The sequence below is a fragment of the Hemibagrus wyckioides genome, linkage group LG26 (genome assembly GCF_019097595.1).
Source record: "Hemibagrus wyckioides isolate EC202008001 linkage group LG26, SWU_Hwy_1.0, whole genome shotgun sequence".
Classification (NCBI taxonomy): domain Eukaryota; kingdom Metazoa; phylum Chordata; class Actinopteri; order Siluriformes; family Bagridae; genus Hemibagrus; species Hemibagrus wyckioides.
The window spans coordinates 10550108-10571335 of NC_080735.1; the positions used below are offsets into that span (position 1 = coordinate 10550108).

The window sequence follows — 21228 nt, forward strand, 5'->3', positions numbered from 1 at the left end:
AACCGTGTCTAAGTTTATTTTACTTTGTGCACAGAGGCATTGTGATGCTGGAACAGGTTTGAGCTTAGTTTTAGTGAAGAGAAGTTGTGAAATAATGCTATTGCAACCAAAGACTGGGCTGATCTAGACATCTGTGTGATTTCAAAGAGATGGAAGAGACACATATAGATGTGATGTTACTTGACCACACAGTTTTGGTCATCTAGTGTACATTTAATTTATTATTTTTACACTTTAAGATCACTGAGCAGTTGAGGGATTGAGGACTTTGCTTAGCTCTTGCTTGAACTTCAGATAGATAGATAGATAGATAGATAGATAGATAGATAGATAGATAGATAGATAGATAGATAGATAGATAGATAGATAGATAGATAGATAGATAGAAGGACAGACAGACAGACAGACAGACAGGCAGATAGATAGATAGATAGATAGATAGATAGATAGATAGATAGATAGATAGATAGATAGATAGATAGATAGACAGACAGACAGACAGACAGACAGACAGACAGACAGACAGATAGATAGATAGATAGATAGATAGATAGATAGATAGATAGATAGATAGATAGATAGATAGATAGATAGATAGATAGATAGATAGATAGATAGATTGACTGATTCACAGATGTTCAATAGCATCTACCAGACGTGCAAATAGTAGAAACTGTGCAAATGCACAAGTGCAGATAATTATGTGTACATGAGAAGATGTAGCCGAATGTACAGGGTGGAGCAGAACTGCAAAATGGAGAAGTGTTAGTGAGACCTGAGTGTCCTAGCGGTGTAGTGTAGAGTTCAGTTAGATACAGATAGTGTAGAGTTCTGTACTGGACACATCTGCATCCTCCTGGGATTTACAACATGCTGCTTTTAATATTATACTGATAACTGGACATATAGGACAATGCACTCTAAAACGTCTCTCTGCAGGATTTTACCTATTTTACTCAATACAACATAAGTAATAATAATAATAATAATAATATCCTCTAGGGGGCGACAGAGGCCGTTTTTTTTTTTTGCTCCACTTTTCAATCAATTTAGTTAAAGTTTCTAAAGTACCCAAGGATGTTACAGTTGTCATCTCGTCTCTTCCTATCATACATCAGTGTTTATGTGTCATTCATTCATGGTCAGTAATCGCTTTATCTAATTCAGTGTCCGGGAAATAAATTACCCACAAGTCAATACTGAAAATAAAAACAGACCTGACTCTGATTGATATTTGTGTGTATTTTCTTAATAAAAAGAAGGTGTGCTGGCTTCAACATGATTGTTTGGGGCGACTGCATCACTGAGCTTCTGATGAATGTCCTACAACAAAATACACCTCTGAGACGATGTAAATCTGTAGATTCAGACATAACATCTTACATATAAAGAAAAAAAAAGTAATGGTTGATCTCACATGCTTTTATTCTCACCTAAACCAGAAGGTCTATTAGTCCTACAGTGTATTAAAGTGTGTCAGATGATCATAATGACACTGAAGTTAATCAGTTTTGGGACGTCTGCCTTTACATGCACATGAATGTAATATGGAGTTGGCCCGCCCTTTGCAGCTATAACAGCTTCAGCATCTTCTGGGAAGGCTTTCCACAAGGTTCAGGAGTGTGTTTTTGACCATTCTTCTAGAAGCACATTTGTGATGTTGGATGAGAAGGCCTGGCTCACAGTCTCCACTCTAATTCATCCCAAAGGTGTTCTATCAGCTTGATGTCAGGCCTCTGTAATGTTCCTCCACACCAAACTCACTCATCCATGTCTTTATGGACCTTGCTTTGTGCACTGGTGTAGTCATGCTGGAACAGGAAGGGGTCGTCCCCAAACTGTTCCCACAAAGTTGGGAGCATGAAATTGTCCAAAATGTCTTGGTATGCTGAAGCATTAAGAGTTCCTTTCACTGGAACTGAGGAGCCCTGAATTCGATGATTTGGAGGGGTGTCCCAAAACATTTTGGCAATATAGTGTAGCTTATGGAGCTTAATATCAACATGTTTGCTATATACGCGACTCGGAGGTGCAGATGTTTCACAGCTCAGTAATTTGAATGGAGTGAAGCTTTATTACAATTATGCAAAAATGCCACTTTATTTCCATTTTGTCAACAGCACTGAAACAATACTAGCTTCCACATGTTGCATGTTGCAGCTCAGGGACTTGGTGTCACAACTTGCCTCAATCTCAGCTGAAATTCCTTTCCACACTGATGCTCATCAATGAATAGGACATAAGAGATTGGGTATTAATAAATTAAATTATACGAATTAAATTAACTAATTTCCATTGAACAATGTGGAAGGTGACGTGCATTAAGAGGAAACCGTAATAAAACAATACGCTGTGTTTCTGCTCATCAGTAAACAAGAATATTTTGAAATATATATTTTTCAATTTTCGAAACTAGTTGAATTTATGGTTTTATTCCATACTGCAAAGGAATGAATTTGGTAAAACACATATACAAATAATATATTAATATGAATTTAAAGTATTTCATTATAGAATTGTATCACTGTTCCAGTCTATAAAGTTGTGTATCGAAGTTTTTTTCAATTATTTTCAATAGATCTAGATATTTAACCAGTCTGTATTTACAAAACAACATGTATTCTGTCAAGTGTCCATCAAATGTGTATTTTGAACCTATTTCTATCATTAAAAATTCATAAACTCTAAGGTCTTGTCGCTCCAGGCCAGAGATTTTCTCTTGGCAAGTTCCATCCATGTCGGCTCAGCTCTGTCTGATGGAGGCTGCTGATCAGGCTCTGTTTGAGTGTTACTTTTAGCTCCAGGTTTTGATTGTCCCTGAAATAAAAATGAGAAATGAACTGTAAGAATTATGCTAAAACAACTGGGTTTCAGTAGTATAAGCAATAACAAACAAATAAATATAAATATACAGCGATCAGGCATAACATTATGAGCAGTGAGAGGTGATGTGAATAACACTGATGATCTCCTCATCATGGCACCTGTTAGTGGGTGGGATATATTATATTATTATTATTAAATTATTGTTGCAGACCATGTACATGGAAACGGTATTCCCTGATGGCTGTGGCATCTTTCAGCGGGATAATGCACCATGCCTTAAAGCAAAAACGGTTCAGGAATGGTTTGATGAGCAGAACAACGAGTTTGAGGTGTTGATCTGGCCTCCAAATTCCCCAGATCTCGATCCAACAGAGCATCTGTGGGATGTACTGGACAAACAAGTACGATCCATGAAAGTCCCACCTCGCAAATTAGAGGACTTGAAGGATCTGCTGCTAACATCCTGGTGCCAGATACCACAGGACACCTTCAGGGAGCTAGCGGAGTCCACGCCTCTATGGGTCAGGGCTGTTTTGGCAGCAAAAGGGGGACCAACACAATATTATGTTCTGCCTGATCAGTGTATATTATTAAAGACAGAATTCCTTACAGTGCATTAAACATAAAGAGTATATACAGTTTTGATCATCTTTTATGAGGTATAAAACACCTGCCTTATAAGGTCATACAACTTTCTATAAGAATATGTATTACACTGCATTATGCATTATAATAAAGGTACCATTCGAGTAGGTGTCCTTTTGTCCTTCTCTCTCACCTTATTATCCAATAACTCATCTCTCTGTGCTGACTGGCTCACAGAACTCTTCTCTTCTCTCTGATTGGTCCATCTTTCCATTGCCCTTGGAGCTGTTTTGGGTGGAATTTGCTGTGATGATTGAGTAACTGGTTGGGGTTTGCTGGTGGAAGGTAACTGTGGTCTAGGCTGCAGGGCTGGTTTAGAAAGTTGTTGAGTGGAGGAGGATGGAGGTGTACATAAAGATGTTGGAGAAGCTGGCTGCGTAGGTGATTTACTGCGGAAGGACTGATGGACTCTAGCTTTTTCTCTAGTAAGACTCTTCCATGCGGGTTCAGGTCTTCTGTCTGCTTCACTGCCTAATAAGCATTAAGTAGATTAAGAATCACAAAGCAGTACACATAAGCAAATATTACTATACAGAGTCATAAATTGTCAATGAAGCCATATTAAAATACTTTTGAAACTCCTAATAATGAAAATAAAATCTAATCATAAAACAAATGCAGTATGCAAATTGTGTCCAGTTGAGGTGTGTGTAAATTTGGGGGTAATAACAATAATAATAACCTGAAGAACACAAAATCAACAAATATAGCAAGTACAGTAAATAGAGTAGGTTTAGCAATAATAAAAAATATTTGAAAAATAGAATTGCACATGCATAACCTCAGACCAAATAAAAGATAATGGGGTTTAACCACAACATGTCAGATAATTTTTACATGTAAATGCCTTATTTTGACATAACCCTAAAGACACCCTTATCCAGGGCAATCAAGGACTCAACAGGGGCAGCTAGGTGGACCTGGGATTCAAACTCACAACCTCTTAATCAGTAGTCCAACCCCTTAACCACTACGCTACCACTTCCCATGAAAAAGGGTCTTTATCACAACTTATTCTGAATTTATACACAGGGAGTATTACTCATGTACCTTTATCTAAAGACGGATCTTGTTGTATATCCAAGCTCTGCTGTACGTTAACTTTCCTGTCGTTACCGATTGCTTCCACGTCACTGGAAACTGGTTCCTTTACTGCTAGAACAAGTTCTCCTTCCAGACTATGTCGCTTCATCTCAGCCTCTGTCCTGGGCAGTTCAGACCGATACTTTAGACACAGAGACGTGCTTCGCAGCTTAACCCCAAAAAGACCTCTCCTGTCCTCAGGTTCCTCTGCTTTTAGATAGTCGGTGTTCTGTGTGCATCCTTCAGACTTTTCTGGATTGTCAACTACTCCTGTCTTTGAGACATTCTGGACTACTATGTCCTTCCCCAAACTGTTTCTTTTATCTGGAGCTGAGGGAATATTTCTGCAAGCCTCATTGGATTTTGTGGTTTCCACTTTTTCCATTTGTACTACCAAGTTCTGGTTGTAGCTTTGGCTCTTCTGTGTGTAACCAGAGTTTTCTTCATCCTGCTTAGCCACGTTCTCGTCACTGGTCTTGGAGCGATATTTTGCGGACGCGATGCTAAAACGGAATGAACTGGGTCGTAGTGGTTTATCATCTTCTATTGGTGATTCTGCCAGGCCTGAAGATGATGGTGTGTCCTTTTCAGCCTCAACAGGTTTCAAACCAGATACTTTAGGAGGAACTTTATTTAAGTTTGATAAGGTTGGCGTTTTGGTGCGTGGTGCAGGAACAGGAACAGGATGAAGCCTAGTTATAGTTTCTAGTGGTTTAGAAACATCCAAATCTTTGGGTGATTTCGGTGACTCCATTTGATCTATGCTGCTTGCTGCAAAGCTGCTATCAGTTCTTTCTTTTCTAACATTATAATCACTTGCTGTATCCAATGAACAAATGGACAGAGGTATTAAAGAAGCTTGGTCTTCATTAATATTAATTTTATTAATATCATTTGAAGGTTCTTTTGCCAGAGGTTCTCCGGTGTGGTTTGAAGCATGCAGGACTGTGATCTCATCGGAGGAAACTGTGTTGGTTTTGTCCTCATGTTGGATCGGCTCTGTATTTTTGATTAAAGGACTCCTTGGACTGGCGGTCAACAGTGTCACTTTCTCTGATTCTTCTAAAGGTTCTTCAGCTTGGGTTGATTCTTCAGAGGTGTAGGAGTAATGGTGCGTAGGTGTGACATTTTGCCGTGTCTCTTCTTTCTCTGAAAGTGTCTCATCCACGCTGTTCATGCTGCTGGACCGTGGACGATACAGATTCTGGGAAAGAGGATAAGATGTAGACATTAGCAGAAGCCAGACAAATAAAACAAAATAAATTTGTAACTTGTGTCTGGAAGCTATTCTTAAAGCAGTATTAGGCATGAAAATCCTTACAGGTGGTTTTTTTCCTTTGGTGCTAGCTCGCTGATTCCTGGGCTTGATGGACATGCGATGACGAGCGGCTGAATTGTCTAAGATGGGGACATACTGGGCGGGGCTTGTGAAATCCACACCAGGAGAGGGGGATTCTGTTATGGAAAGATAGGGAACTGGAGAAAGTGGTCTTGATGAGGGCTGTGAGAAACCACCCTGATGTGCAAAAGAAATGTTTTAATGAAGGACAATGAAACAAACCTAATTGCACCACATCACAGTGTAGTATTTTAGTATTATCTTGACATTACCTGCTCTTCCTCTTCACTGCCCGTTCCCCCTAAACTTAACAAGCTGAGCTGGCTTTTAGCTTCGGGATACTGTGATGGACAAAAAAAAACAAAAAACAATGATTTCACTCACAATAAAGAAATCTGACCAAACTTCAAACTCTGTTTCATTCACCTTAGAGGCTCCCCTTCGCATGGCTACCTCTTGGAAGGACATTTCAGGAGGACTACGAGGCAAGCCATCATCCTCTGAAGTTGTTCCAGAGTCTTCCATTCGCTTTCCAGGAATCAACAATGGAGGAGCCAGTCGCATGTTCTGTTGCTGAAGCTTCAACTGTTCAGAGTTAGAAACAATTGACATCCAACAGGTACTGCTCTTAATTTTATTTTTCTATCTATTGAACAGACCCAAATGATGATGCTTCTGTAATTGAAAGAATGCCTGTACATATAAGGGCTAGTAATAACATTACAGATAAGAAGATGCTATAAAATCTTGGTCTGGTGGAATAGATAAGATTTGATTACTACCTGTGTATTATGTAGACAATGTGGAACTAATAGTTTTGTATTTCAGCAATTTATGAATGTACAGACTATTAGCTCACCTGCAGAGCTTTAATCTTACTATGAACATTCTCCTGTGAGAGAACCCTCGCTGGCTGTGAGGACTGACCCGGATCAGCCAGGAAGATGCTGTCATGAGACAATGCCCTGGAGCTTAATGCTCCCTCTGGATAGCTGCGAGATCAGATTAAACATACATTAAGCTTTCACGTTCAAAAAAATAACCACAAAGACTAATACTGGAGTACATTTTCAAAGCAAGCTCACACCGGCTTGACTGGTATTTTATTGAATGGTGAATCTTTTTACTCACTGACAATCATCCTCTGAGTCATCCTCGCCTCTCCCACCCTCCTGTGCCGTAACATCGCCAGTAGACTGGCTCTGCTTCATCCGTCCCTCGGCCTCCTTTTTCTTCAGACGGCCAAAAAGACGCACTTTGAGGAACCTGAACCTTGACTTCTTCCTCCCTGATAACACAAATAATAGACACTTCTATTTCAAATGATAATATTTAAGTTCATGGAGCAGGATATTAAACCAATAGGAATTATTGAGGAAAAAAATTTGAAATCACTAACCTGTCACATCTTCTGTGTTTCCACTCCCTTCTCCTGGGGTGGACTCCATCACTGTATCTCTGAACCTATTTTACAAGACATATGATATTATATGCTAAATATACACTGATCAGGCATAACATTATGACCACCTGCCTAATGTGTCGTGTTGGTCCAGCATTTGCTGCCAAAACAGCCCTGACCCGTCATGCACTGTGTATTCTGACACCCTTCTATCAGAACCAGCATTAACTTCAGCATCAGTGAGCCTTGGCCGTCCATGACCCTGTCGCCGGTTCACCACTGTTCCTTCCTTGGACCACTTTTGATAGATACTGACCACTGCAGACTGGGAACACCCCACAAGAGCTGCAGTTTTGGAGATGCTCTGATCTAATCGTCTAGCCAACACAATTTTGCTCATGTCAAATCCTTACACTTGCCCACTTTTCCTGCTTCTAACACATCAACTTTGAGGACAAAATGTTCACTTGCTGCCTAATATATCCCACCCACTAACAGGTGCCATGACGTCATAGACCATAATGTTATGCCTGATCAGTATATATCCTTTAATGCTATAGCAGTGCCATGCTTTTGCATTGTGGCATGACCTACACATGACATGTAGATGATCCCATCTACAGCACCCAAGTACACTGAGTTGAAGCTTCATCAGACAGCACATCAAACCACACGCTTTTAACAACTCTGCTGTAGACTTGTAGCTGGAAGAATGGTAAGGCAACACTGATAAACGTTTACCTAAAAGATATGAAAGAGAATCCTGAAAGAGAATCCAACATGAACGGAACTTCATTCTTTAAGCAGTCCAGAATAAGCTTCGTCTTCATAAACAGGCATTGACCTCATACTGTAGTCCCTGGACCTTAGTGCTTGATTGTGTATTAATTAATGTAATGTCATTTTACGCAGTTGTTTGAGGAAAGCATAAAGCTTGTTCCGGCATTTCTCAAGGTTATTCCTAGACTCTAAACTATATTATCAGTGACCATGGGACCAAATTTCGTAATCCTGTTGCAACCTAGTGCCACTTTCTGCAGCTCTATCTATTCAGTGCTTCAGATATCTGTATCTATATTGGGTTTTAAACCTGAAAAAGGGTGTGGTTTAGACCAAATAGGGTTATCTGTATCTCTTAAAAGAGGGATACTCTATATCTCTTCATCTCTCACTCGACTGCAGTACAGAATTGAATTTGCACCACGTGCTGCTTTGACGCATTACTGTGTGCAGCATATAATCCACGTAATCCACGAGTGAACAAAATATGAGCAATGACAAACAGAAGACGTGGAGGTTGGGAAGAGAATATTTAAAAACTGGGAGGGATATCGAAAGGGAATACGGGAAAGTAGGGTGTAGAGTGTTTTACAATATCGTTGTCTATCGTTTAATGTCATTTAATTGGCTTCATAGAAATTCAAAGGTCTTTAAGAACGATTATGGTTGTGGAGGTTCTCTACAATTCAAGATTTTTACACATAGTTCAAGACATTTGTCTTTGGAGGATGTCACCAGTGAGAATCCTTCCATTCAGCCATTATAACCAGGCCAGTAGATTTGTTCTCAGATTCTCCAACAATGTGTGGGTGTATATCATCCTGCCAAAAAAGAGGGACATTTTTCATATCCTGAATAATGCTCTAGCTTGTCAGTAGTCAGTTTGGTGGAAGGCAAAGTCAAAGTCATGCCATATTCCTTCTGTTTATTAAAAATAGATTTAATGGTTCTCTGATGGATGTTCGCTGGTTAGGATATTTACTTCTAACCATGATTGTTCTCTGTATAGGTGTATTTATATTGAGACCACGTCAAGCTTAAATTGCACACAGGTGAACTCCATTCTATAAAGTACTGAATATGACAGCAATGCATAAATTGTGGCTTTCCTTAACAGCAAAGAATTTATGAGCCGCTCTGTATAGATTCATGATATATAATCCCAAGCCCTTTTCAGGTCCAGCTTATAAACCGACAAATCATGGAAAAGGTCAATAGGTGAATATTTAAGCAAGGCATTGTCCGGAAATATATTTACACGGTTCTATAATACAAATGCGGTGTGTCAGGGGTGCTTGATTTATGTGTTGTTCTTTTCATGTCAATTTGTGTGACAGATCAGAAGCTTTCAAGAACACAGTAAGGTTTCTGGGATGAAAGGTTGCTTCACTGAGACCAAGCCAACTGACGGTGGGTGTGGAGTTGACTTTGGCCCAGGCTGAGACACTTGTTGCTTAGCAATCTACACCGCATGGATGACAATGATATTATATTAAATCTCATACTCAGTACTACCGTCCAAGACACTTTGCCTATAGTCACTTTATGCGCTAGACACACAGAGGGTGGAAAGTGACATTAGATTTAGAAAAGGGCAAAGCTATTAAACACAGAATGTCTAGCTTCGTGGCCTCTTTATTGGGCTGGCATGAAAGATCAACAAATGGCTTTTTATCAGGAAACATTATCCCAAACTGGAGACTGTCACACAGCATGTTTTATCTTTCCCTATTTGTGCACTCTATTAAAAATCCTCTCTATACCATGCTTCACTATCCTGCCTGTAACAGGTCACTTTGGGTTATTGTGTTTCAGAAAGGAGAATATAATACAACACTTTATTTAGCTTGTGTTACATAGACTCAGCAGTTTGTTTACCCAAAGTCCCTGTACGTCACGAAAGGTCACCCTTTCTACACTATACTCTTTCTTTCTTTGTATCTCAATACCATTCAGCTTGTGAATGGACAAGCAAGGCCATGATAAATGGCAAGATGAGACACAGTGGACTGAATAACACACTGCCGGAAAGAAGACTGTCTATGGATCCTAATTTCTTCCTTAAAAGCTTGCACATGCATTATACTGATCTAGCTTGTTCATATGATGTGTGAACTTACCAGCAGGGTGACGTGATCTTTCACTCTAGCCTGTAGATTCCTATTTGTCCCTTGTTTGCCTCCGTCTCGCTGGGAAGAAGGCTGTGCCGACTCATACACTAACAACCACCATCCGTTGCCATTACATCACTGACATCTGCAAACGAATAACAGGCGGGACAAAAGGTGCATGTGAAATTAGTTAGTGGGAAACAACCAGAGGGGGTGAGAGCAATCTCAGAGCACTCGCTCTTTATAATTGCATCAATTCAAAATCGCCAATTCTAATTATTATGTTTCCCTTTTTCACTCCTTTAACTGTTGGCATAATAAAACACTATAAACGAGATCTCTGTTAATAGATCTCTGTTAACTCCTTTGTTTTTCTTACTTTCTTTTTTTTTTTTTACAAGAAAAGTCAACGTATATATAAAATTCCAGACTTTTACTCATGCACAAAGTCACAAATGCTGATAGTTTTTTAAAATATATATACATATTATTAATGCAACAATTCTGCAATCTGTTTCCTCGCCTGTTTGGTTCCCCACTTTATTTCAACCCAGTCACAGTGTTGCATTTTAATGAGCCTGACTTGGCACCAGTCATATGTAGCAGGACAGCTTCTAAGTAATTAGTAACTATTCTACACTGATTCACGTTAAAGCTCTGACAAACATAGCTGGAGAGAATGAAGTCAGGGGTTTACAATCCTACCTATTCATTAAATCAGATAAATCAACAAAGCCATATTTAAAAATTAAACCGTGAATGGGGTTCATTTGTGCACAGCTATGCCCATGTGAGGCAGCTTTTCAGCATTCTGGTAGGGTACTGAACCGAGATACTGTGTGTGAAGCGGCTGAACTGATAATATTTAATTGTCCATCTTGCTGCTTAGACCTCCTGCGTCTTCTTAACATGATACGGTTATTCTGGAATAAATGAATGTTTAACTGGTTACCAGTGCACATCATCCAGTTACAGTACTCCAGCAATTTCTGCTCTAACTGAAGCTCTAAGCTACAAACAACGAGCACTTTTTTAGGAACACTACAAGAATTTCCCTCATAGGATCACTAAAGTCTATCTATCTATCTATCTATCTATCTATCTATCTATCTATCTATCTATCTATCTATCTATCTATCTATCTATCTACTGGGTAAAGCCTCTATTTGCTCTCAAAGCATTCTCAGTTCTTGGTGGCATGGCCTCCACAAGATGTTAGAAACGTTCCTTCTGGTCCCACAATTCCTGCATGTTTTTTAGGTGCACTTTCATGATGGGAATCTCCTGTTTAACCACATCCCAAAGGTGCTCGCTGGATACAGATCTGATGATGGAAGATCATGAGTTCATTGTCATGTTCATGAAACCATGCTATGTGACATGGTGCACTATCATAAAGGACGTAACCATTAGAAGATGAAAAACTGTGGTGATGACGGGAAGCACATGATCAGCCTCAATTTTCAATTAAACTGTGGCATTCAAGTGGTGATTAATTGGTATTAATGGCCACAAAGTGTGACCAAAAACAAACATTCCTCACACCATTACACCACCTCCACCAGCCTGGTGTGATAACACAAGGTACATTCGGCCAAGTGAAATTGGTTAGTGAGTGTTAACTGTGGCATCATTAAAGTCAGCATCGTTCCCTATTTACTATGGCACACTATATTCATTGAACCCTTCATTAAAGAGCTGATTGTTTTTCTGTTGTCCATGTTTGCATATTATCAGGATCTGCATCCCAGATTATCTATATTTTGTGTATTAACGGCTATGCAAATTACATTTAATTGTACTGCAGTTGGAGGATCCGCATGTGTGCACCTGAGCTTTCCATAACATCACTCAGCTGGGTTTTGCTTTCTTTCTACACTGTACTGTACTACAAAAAAGCTTTTAATTAAAATAATAAATAAATAATAAATGTAGAGAGCAGTGGTGGCTCATGGACTATATTGCCAAAAGTTCTGGGACACCCCTCCATATCACTGAATTCAGGTGTTGTTTTTCAGGGGTTGAGCTTGGCCCCTTAGTTTCAGTGAAAGGCACTAAGGCTCGCAGTCTCCGCTCTAATTCATCCCAAAGGTGTTCTATCAGGTTGAGGTCAGGACTCTGTGCAGGCCAGTCAAGTTCCTCCAAACCAAACTCACTCATCCATGTCTTTATGAACCCTGCTTCCTGTTGGAACAGGAAGGGGTCATCCCCAAACTGTTCCCACAAAGTTGGGAGCATGAAATTGTCCAATATGTCTTGGTATGCTGAAGCATTAAGAGTTCCTTTTACTGGAACTAAGGGGCCAAACCCAACCCCTGAAAAACAACACCTGAATTCAATGATTTGTAGGGATGTCCCAAAACTTTTAGCAATATAGTGTACTTAGGGGGGGTCAAAGTCCTATTATTTATATTTGCCATTCAACAAATGTTTGTAATCTTATAAAACTCTCATTGACAAATCAACAGGTCTTAAATAAATCAGAAATGTTCAGACATTTTCAGAGTGTCCATTAATTTAAAAAATATTGCTATTTTACAGATATATCTTGATGTTACACTGACTTGCTCATTTTTCTCTTTTTTTCTCAGCACCTTAACTCCACAGGGCTATTACTCCACATAAGAGTCAAAAACAGGACCTGCAACAGAGGCCCACTGGGGCATAAATAACGCTGCCCCATGCTTGCTCCTTAAACATTTTTAGTGGATGAGGAGCAGTGGACAGAACAGGTAATAACACCATTTTATGAAGACAAAATTCTGCCACTTTAATCAGGTGTTAGGTCAAATCCACAAAAATGTACTTTATGACTTATAGTAATATGCTTTCAGATGTGTTTCTGCAGGTCAGCTGTCATGAAGTCCTTTATGTAGGTATTGTGCAGCCTGTTCTTTTGGGAATTGTGGGAATATAAAAGCTTATAATGTAAAAGAAATTGCGCACTAATTGCACATGGGTAAATAGCTCTAGATTAGATATCTTCCGGTACGAGTGATAAACGGTTCAGTTTGGAAGAAGCTTAAATAATTGCAGATGGCACTAGAGCACTAGTGTAGGTCAATCACGCATTCTCACATCGGTCAGGTGTTTAGTGTATGAGGAAACGCCTCTCTGACACATTAATTAAACATTTACAGAACAGTTAAGGATCATGTTGATTACACATCACATGACGTTTGGTATTTATGGACCATGAGGACCGATGTTCAAATACTCACTATGTTGCCAAAAGTTTTGGGACACTCCTCCAGGTGTTGTTTTTCAGGGGTTGGGCTTGACCCCTTAGTTCCAGTGAAAGGAACTCATAATGCTTCAGCATACCCAGACATTTTGGACAATTTCATGCTTCCAGCTTTGTGGGAACAGTTTGGGGATGACCCCTTCCTGTTCCAACATGATTGCACACCAGTACACAAAGCAAGGTCCATAAAGACATGGATGAGTGAGTTTGGTGTGGAGGAATGTAACTAGCCTGCACAGAGTCCTGACCTCAACCTGATAGAACACCTTTGGGATGAACTCTTCTGGGAAGGCTTTCCACAAGGTTGAGGAGTGTGTTTATGGGAATTTTTTTCCACTAGAAACTCATTTGTGAGGTCAGGCACTGATGTTGAATGAGAAGGACTGGCACGTAGTATGATTTCCTGAGTCCTGACTTCAATCTTTCAATCTTTGGGATGAATTAGAGCAGAAACTGCGAGCCACTGGACGCCCAACCCCTTTAAAACAACACCTGAATTCACTGTTTTAGAGGGGGGTCTCAAAACATTTCCCAGTATAGTGTATCAATATAACTCCAATCTACCTATAAAGAAGAAACCAAAATGCATCTGTGATTATAATACTGTACTGTACAAAATACTTCTTTGAGATATATCTACTACATCCACATTAGTTGATTAACCATCACATTACTTTGTTCACTCACACAACTACAATGCAGTTTTCTGGGTCGTCCTGTTCTATTCAGACTCTTCCTTTCATGGCCCTAACTCTTCTGAATGCTTTAATTCAGGTGCTGCCTTACACTCAGGTAATATTATCTGCGCAGGGAGGAAACTTTGGTCCATTTATTCACTTAGAAAAGTCCACGCAGGCTGAATTCACTCTCACACACAATAATGCGACCCACTGTGTATAAAAAATAATGCTGTATAGTAATCATTATAATAGGGGTGCTTTGTGTTGTGGTAAGGAATACAACACAATGAGAGGGGGGTGCTATTGTAGGTAAATAATCAATGATGAAGTGTAGCAATGTGGCCTGGTGCAAAAACATAACATAACAAAATTAATGACACTATTTTTTCTATTAACACTACCCACTCTGTAAAGCCCTGTGCCTTATGAGCTGAGAGAGCTGCTCGATCATTAACACTGTTATTGCAGATGCACATACTGTTCCTTAGCAATCCAGTAAAGTATTCCTTCTGGCTAACTGACCTTTGGATAGCTATTATCTGTGACCTATCTCAGTGCTCTCTCTCTCTCTCTCTCTCTCAGCACACTTTGTTATTATGTAGGTCTAATAAAGAAGCCTTTATTTGTTCACTTTAGCCTCTTCTCTTGAACGATCCATTAGACTGTTTACTCTCCCGCTCAGGTTTTTAGTTCAAGGTTTAAGAATCTATCATGATGAAATGAATCTTAAACTGTATTCTGCCTCGCTGAAGTTGCTAAAATGTCTGTAAATATACACCGATCAGGCATAACATTATGACCACTGGAAGGTGAAGTGAATAACACTGATGATCTCCTCATCATGGCACCTATTAGTGGGTGGGATATATTAGGCAGCAAGGGAACATTTTGTCCTCAAAGTTGATGCTAGACGCAGGAAAAATGGACAAGCGTAAGGACTTGAGCGAGTTTGACAAGGACCAAATTGTGATAGCTAGAAGACTGGATCAGAGCATCTCCAAAACTGCAGCGCTTGTGGGGTGTTCCCGGTCTGCAGTGGTCAGTGTCTATCAAAAGTGGTCCAAGGAAGGAACAGTGATGAACCGGCGACAGGGTCATGGGTGGTCAAGGCTCATTGATGTACGTGGGGAGCGAAGGCTGGTCCATGATCCAACAGACGAGCTACTGTTACTTGAACTGCTGAAGAAGTTAATGCTGGTTCTGATAGAAAGTTGTCAGAATACACAGTGCATGATGGGTCAGGGCTGTTTCGGCAGCAAATGGGGGAACAACACAATATTACGCAGGTGGTCATAATGTTTTGCATGGTCAGTGTACTTTCTTATAACACGATGATATTTGCATTTTGTGATTAAACCTGAAATCAAAATCGGGTTTCATTTAAAATCATTATAGTTAAGGGGGGAATAAAGGAAATATTGAAAAGTAACTGATGCATTTTGAAACTCCTTTGTAATTTTAAGAAGTTGTAGTCTACAAGTCCCATGATTCTCAGCCCATGTCCTCATCGTAAGACCTCCGGTCAAGCTCTTTTCTAATCAGTGTCTTTAGATTATTAATGCTACTCAGATTTGGAAACAGATGACTTTTAAATAAGTCAAAGTCTTGCTCCTTGCTTATGTTTCTGAATAATCCGAGCGATTACCTTCCTGTCCTGTTTACTTTTTTTTTTAGTACTGTCTAGTTTAGCCCTATTTTGTTTGTTTTGTCCACTACACCATCATTTCTCTGTCAGTAAACAGTATTTCTGAAATCCATCTACAGGACATTTCAATACAAATTACATTCCAGTTGACATTATTAATAATGTATAATAACATAACCGCTGAGTTATAAGAAGCCCTGGGGGACACCAGGCTGAGAACCATGGCACTACAAGACCCTATTCATGTCCACTGGATGGAAAGCCAGAGAGGGAAGGAGTCATAACCCATTAAACAGCGGAGACACCTTGACTTCATTACTCACCACATGGACATGGAATTCCCCCATTGTTCTCAGGTTACCTCTGCTCCAAACATAAGAATCTCCTAGATTGGGAGCAAGTGTAATTTCAGAAGTTTCAATATACACGATATGTGCTATCGCTATTGTAGAGACATAATCTGTCAAGGCTGGAGACAAAGAACATCTCTGGATAAATTGCCTCCTTGCCTGTCTGACCTTACTAATGTTTTTGTGGCTGTGACTTAATCTGGATTGGGATATTCAGCCAGCACATATGGGTGTGTTAGTCAGGTGTAAAGGTTCAAAAACATGTATTTGAACCTGCTAGGTTATGTAATCAGAACACAATCTGCACTAGATATCTCCTAATCTTTGTCAAAAACAATATAACGCATGTTCAAGCTAATTATAATGCCATTTACATGGATTTGGTTAGCAACCACTTATTCAAAGTAAACTACAAAAGAGAAAGGATGCAGTGTAAATGTACAGGAAACGGCGGCTCTGGGGCAATCTGGAATGTGAATTCACAACCACGTGACCGTGAGCACAGAGCCGTGGAGCTCCAACATCTACCTTTCATTCGAAAGCACAACTATGGTTCATTAAGATTCAGGCTTTGATAGAGATCACAGGCCTAAATAAACCACACTGTGTTTAATACTCATTGAAATACATAGCTGTTACTATTCATTGTAGTTACTGGATAATATACAGCTGTGGCTGATTAATATGCTTTAGATGAACATCTGTTTAATAACCTTTTAGTTTATATATGTGTATAAATGATGTAGTTTGTCTACAAATGTGTATATAAGCTGAACTTAATGCTTTAGGAATGCTGATTCTCCTCATACTTGCGTGTGTATGTTGATGAATTCCAATCACCTGTAAATTACCAGACGCATGCACAGCAGAGCTGATTTACACTGACACCAACAAAACTCCATAAAGGCGAAGTTCACAGAAGTGATATGATGAGTAAACCACCCTGTTCTCCTTTTATACAGCACCATTGCTTCTTAAGTAATTTACTAGTCTTATTTGTCTTAATTTATGGATTTATCAAGTTATGCTTATATACATGCACAGATCAGGCATAACATTATGACCACTGACAGGTGAAGTGAGTAGCACTGATGATCTCCTCATCACGGCTCCTGTTAGTGGGTGGGATATATTAGGCAGCAAGTGAACATTTTGTCCTCAAAATTGATGTGTTAGAAGCAGGAAAAATTGACAAACGTAAGGATTTGAGCGAGTTTGACAAGGGCCAAATTGTGATGGCTAGAACACTGGATCAGAGCATCTCCAAAACTGCAGCTCTTGTGGGGTGTTCCCGGTCTGCAGTGGTCAGTATCTATCAAAAGTGGTCCAAGGAAGGAACAGTGGTGAACCGGCGACAGGTTCATGGGCGGCCAAGGTTCATTGATGCATGTAGGAAGGCTGGCCCGTGTGATCCGATCCAACAGACGAGCTACTGTTGCTCAAATTGCTGAAGAAGTTAATGCTGGTTCTGATAGAAAGGTGTCAGAATACACAGTGCATGATGGGTCAGGACTGTTTTGGCAGCAAAAGGGGGACCAACACAATATTAGGCAGGTGGTCATATCATAATGTTATTATGTTATCTGTTATGCCTGATTGGTATATATATATATATATATATATATATATATATACAGCTTTTTGTACAATACCAGACTTATACATCTTCATTAATGCAAAGTATTCCTAGGGATACCAACATTTCAGGTCAGATTATACAAACTCTGACCACGGAATTCATTATTATTTAAATACAATCATATCATAACATGCTGCAAATGTGGTTTGCATAAAAATAATTCCTTGTAAATATTGCATTGTATTTGTTCTAACGATTTGCCATGGCGCTGAAAAACAAGTCACATGACCAACCTACTTCAATCTTTCCTACTGAAATGAAGCCCACAATCTCCCAGGACATGTCAACCTATTTAAGGGTTAAAATGTAGTCATTTAACTCTAAACCCTTTCTGTGTACATTGAATAGAAGTGGATGGAGCGCACCATGTCTAATAACAAAACACATGCACAGAAATGCAAACATGCACTATCCAGGGATTCTTCTGTACATATTGTCCTAATCATATTGTCCTGCTTAAAACACACAGTGCACAATATGATAGTTTTGGGGATTTGGGCTGCCATGATGTATTAAAAACAATTCGATAGATTAAAATCGATCCTGTCATTGTCACCTGAAATGAAATATAATCCTTCGGTAGCCAATTATCCAATTAACTGAAAGTCATATATTTATCTTCAGATACAAAGCAGGGCCCAAATGTGGTAAAAGTATACACAATACATCTCTTACATGGAAATGACAGTAATAAACCAAATTCTTAGAGCTAGTTTATGGGATATACGTAGGAAAATCTTCTCTGATCTTGCCCTCAAGATTACAACTTTGTATTATTGGAGCTCTGAACCTGAAGGTTAAGATGTAACCGAATGGGACTAACTAAATTAAACAAAATAAAAAAGAAATACAGTATTGTACTATTTTTTTAAAGCACCTTCTTTAAAATCTGCGTGCAAAATAGACTCAAACTCAGATATAAACTCGTACACTACATGCTGAGATCTACCTCTGAGACTCTCCAACACGTAAGTGTGAAGAAAAGTTTATTTTAGGATTGTTTATGACACATTCGTTTCTTTTTCAAGAATAAATATACTTTGAAATGTTTTTTATTAATACCTTTGTAATACTTTATTACTTAGAATAACTTTCCATATAAAGTATTTTATTTATATTTACTTTCGTGATCTGACAAGAAGAAAAAAATAATCGAATCGAAGTAAAAGAAGAAAAGTTTAACAGAAACATGATATACAACCAGTCTTACCTGGAGCGGTGCAGCGCGAGACCACGTCGGACCTGCAGGTGCTAGAACGCTGTGAATTGCCTGTCACGCGACGCTAGGCCACGCCCCCTCATCTGTCTCAAACAATCATTGGTCAAATTTTCAACGTCACGTGTATCCGTCCAGAGAAGAACAGCACTCCTCAAGGTAGATATACTTACTTTATTAATCCCATGAGGGAAATTCTTGTTACAGCAGCTTAGACAGTTACAAGCTACAACACACACACACACATAGTGTGTGTATATGACCAGGCATAACATTATGACCACCTGCCTTATATTGTGTTGGTCCACCTTTTGCTGCCAAAACAGCCCTGACCCATCATTCACTGCGTATTCTGACACCTTTATTATCAGAGCCAGCATTAACTTCTTCAGCAACAGCGTTTGTTGGATCGGATCACACGGTCCAGCCTTCACTCCCCACGTGCATCAGTGAGCCTTGGGCTGCCCATGACCCTGTCGCCGGTTCACCACTATTTCTTCCTTGGACCACTTTTGATAGATACTGACCACTGCAGACCGGGAACACCCCACAAGAGCTGCAGTTTTGGAGATGCTCTGATCTTGTCAAACTCGCTCAAATCCTTACGCTTGTCCATTTTTCCTGCTTCTAACACATCAACTTTGAGGACAAAATGTTCACTTGCTGCCTAATATATCCCACCCACTAACAGGTGCCATGATGAGGAGATCATTGTCAGTGCTCATAATGTTATGCCTGATCGGTGTATATATATATATATATATATATATATATATATATATATATATATATATATATATATATATATATACACACACACTATATTGCCAAAAGTATTCGCTCACCTGCCTTGACTCGCATATGAACTTAAGTGACTTCCCATTCCTAATCTATAGGGTTCAATATGACGTCGGTCCACCCTTTGCAGCTATAACAGCTTCAGCTCATCTGGGAAGGCTGTCCACAAGGTTTAGGAGTGTGTTTATGGGAATTTTTGACCATTCTTCCAGAAGCGCATTTGTGAGGTCACACACTGATGTTGGACGAGAAGGCCTGGCTCTCAGTCTCCGCTCTAATTCATCCCAAAGGTGTTCTATCGGGTTGAGGTCAGGACTCTGTGCAGGCCAGTCAAGTTCATCCACACCAGACTCTGTCATCCATGTCTTTATGGACCTTGCTTTGGTCACTGGTGCACAGTCATGTTGGAAGAGGAAGGGGCCGGCTCCAAACTGTTCCCACAAAGTTGGGAGCATGGAATTGTCCAAAATGTCTTGGTATGTTGAAGCATTCAGAGTTCCTTTCACTGGAACTAAGGGGCCACGCCCAGCTCCTGAAAAACAACCCCACACCATAATCCCCCCTCCACCAAACTTTACACTTGGCACAATGCAGTCAGACAAGTACCGTTCTCCTGGCAACCGCCAAACCCAGACTCGTCCATCAGATTGCCAGATGGAGAAGCGCGATTCGTCACTCCAGAGAACGCATCTCCACTGCCCTAGAGTCCAGTGGCGTCGTGCTTTACACCACTGCATCCGACGCTTTGCATTGCACTTGGTGATGTATGGCTTGGATGCAGCTGCTCGGCCATGGAAACCCATTCCATGAAGCTCTCTGCGCACTGTTCTTGAGCTAATCTGAAGGCCGCATGAAGTTTGGAGGTCTGTAACGATTGACTCTGCAGAAAGTTGGCGACCTCTTCGCACTATGCGCTTCAGCATCCGCTGACCCCGCTCCGTCAGTTTACGTGGCCTACCACTTCGTGGCTGAGTTGCTGTCATTCCCAAACACTTCCACGTTCTTATAATACAGCTGACAGTTGACTGTGGAATATTTAGGAGCGAGGAAATTTTACGACTGGATTTGTTGCACAGGTGGCATCCTATCACAGTTCCACGCTGGAATTCACTGAGCTCCTGAGAGCGACCCATTCTTTCACAAATGTTTGTAAAAACAGTCTGCATGCCTAGGTGCTTGATTTTATACACCTGTGGCCATGGAAGTGATTGGAACACCTGATTCTGATTATTTGGATGGGTGAGCGAATACTTTTGGCAATATAGTGTGTATATATACATATATATATATATATATATATATATATATATATATATATATACATATATATATATAGATCAGTATTTAGATATTAGATATTTAGATTTAGATCAGTATTTACATTAAAGTACAGTACACATGTACACACCAGCAGTAGATGATAAATATGAAGTACCTTGTGAGTTTAGAAAATAGTGTTATTAGTTGTAA

The 21228-nt window shown here is 39.8% G+C and overlaps 1 protein-coding gene across 2 annotated transcripts; it reads right to left on the reverse strand.

Annotated features, from left to right (window-relative positions):
• Positions 1-1515: 1515 nt before the first annotated feature.
• cracdlb (cracd like b) lies at positions 1516-19042 on the reverse strand. 2 transcript variants are annotated; one of them, XR_009203718.1, is made up of 12 exons: positions 18955-19042; positions 10196-10331; positions 7293-7357; positions 7025-7181; positions 6753-6885; positions 6320-6478; positions 6166-6234; positions 5876-6070; positions 4522-5758; positions 3605-3942; positions 3250-3354; positions 2678-2817 (listed from the first exon to the last, which is right to left on the reverse strand). XR_009203718.1 is itself a non-coding variant. In XM_058381201.1 (11 exons), exons 3-11 carry the CDS (start codon positions 7339-7341, stop codon positions 2668-2670), a joined length of 2487 nt encoding a protein of 828 aa, XP_058237184.1. In that variant the 5' UTR covers positions 7342-7357; positions 10196-10331; positions 18955-19042; the 3' UTR covers positions 1516-2667. The 2 variants fall into 2 exon arrangements, 1 of the variants encoding a protein (XP_058237184.1); XM_058381201.1 differs by lacking the exon at positions 3250-3354 and having other exon boundaries at positions 1516-2817.
• Between the last annotated feature and the right edge of the window lie 2186 nt (positions 19043-21228).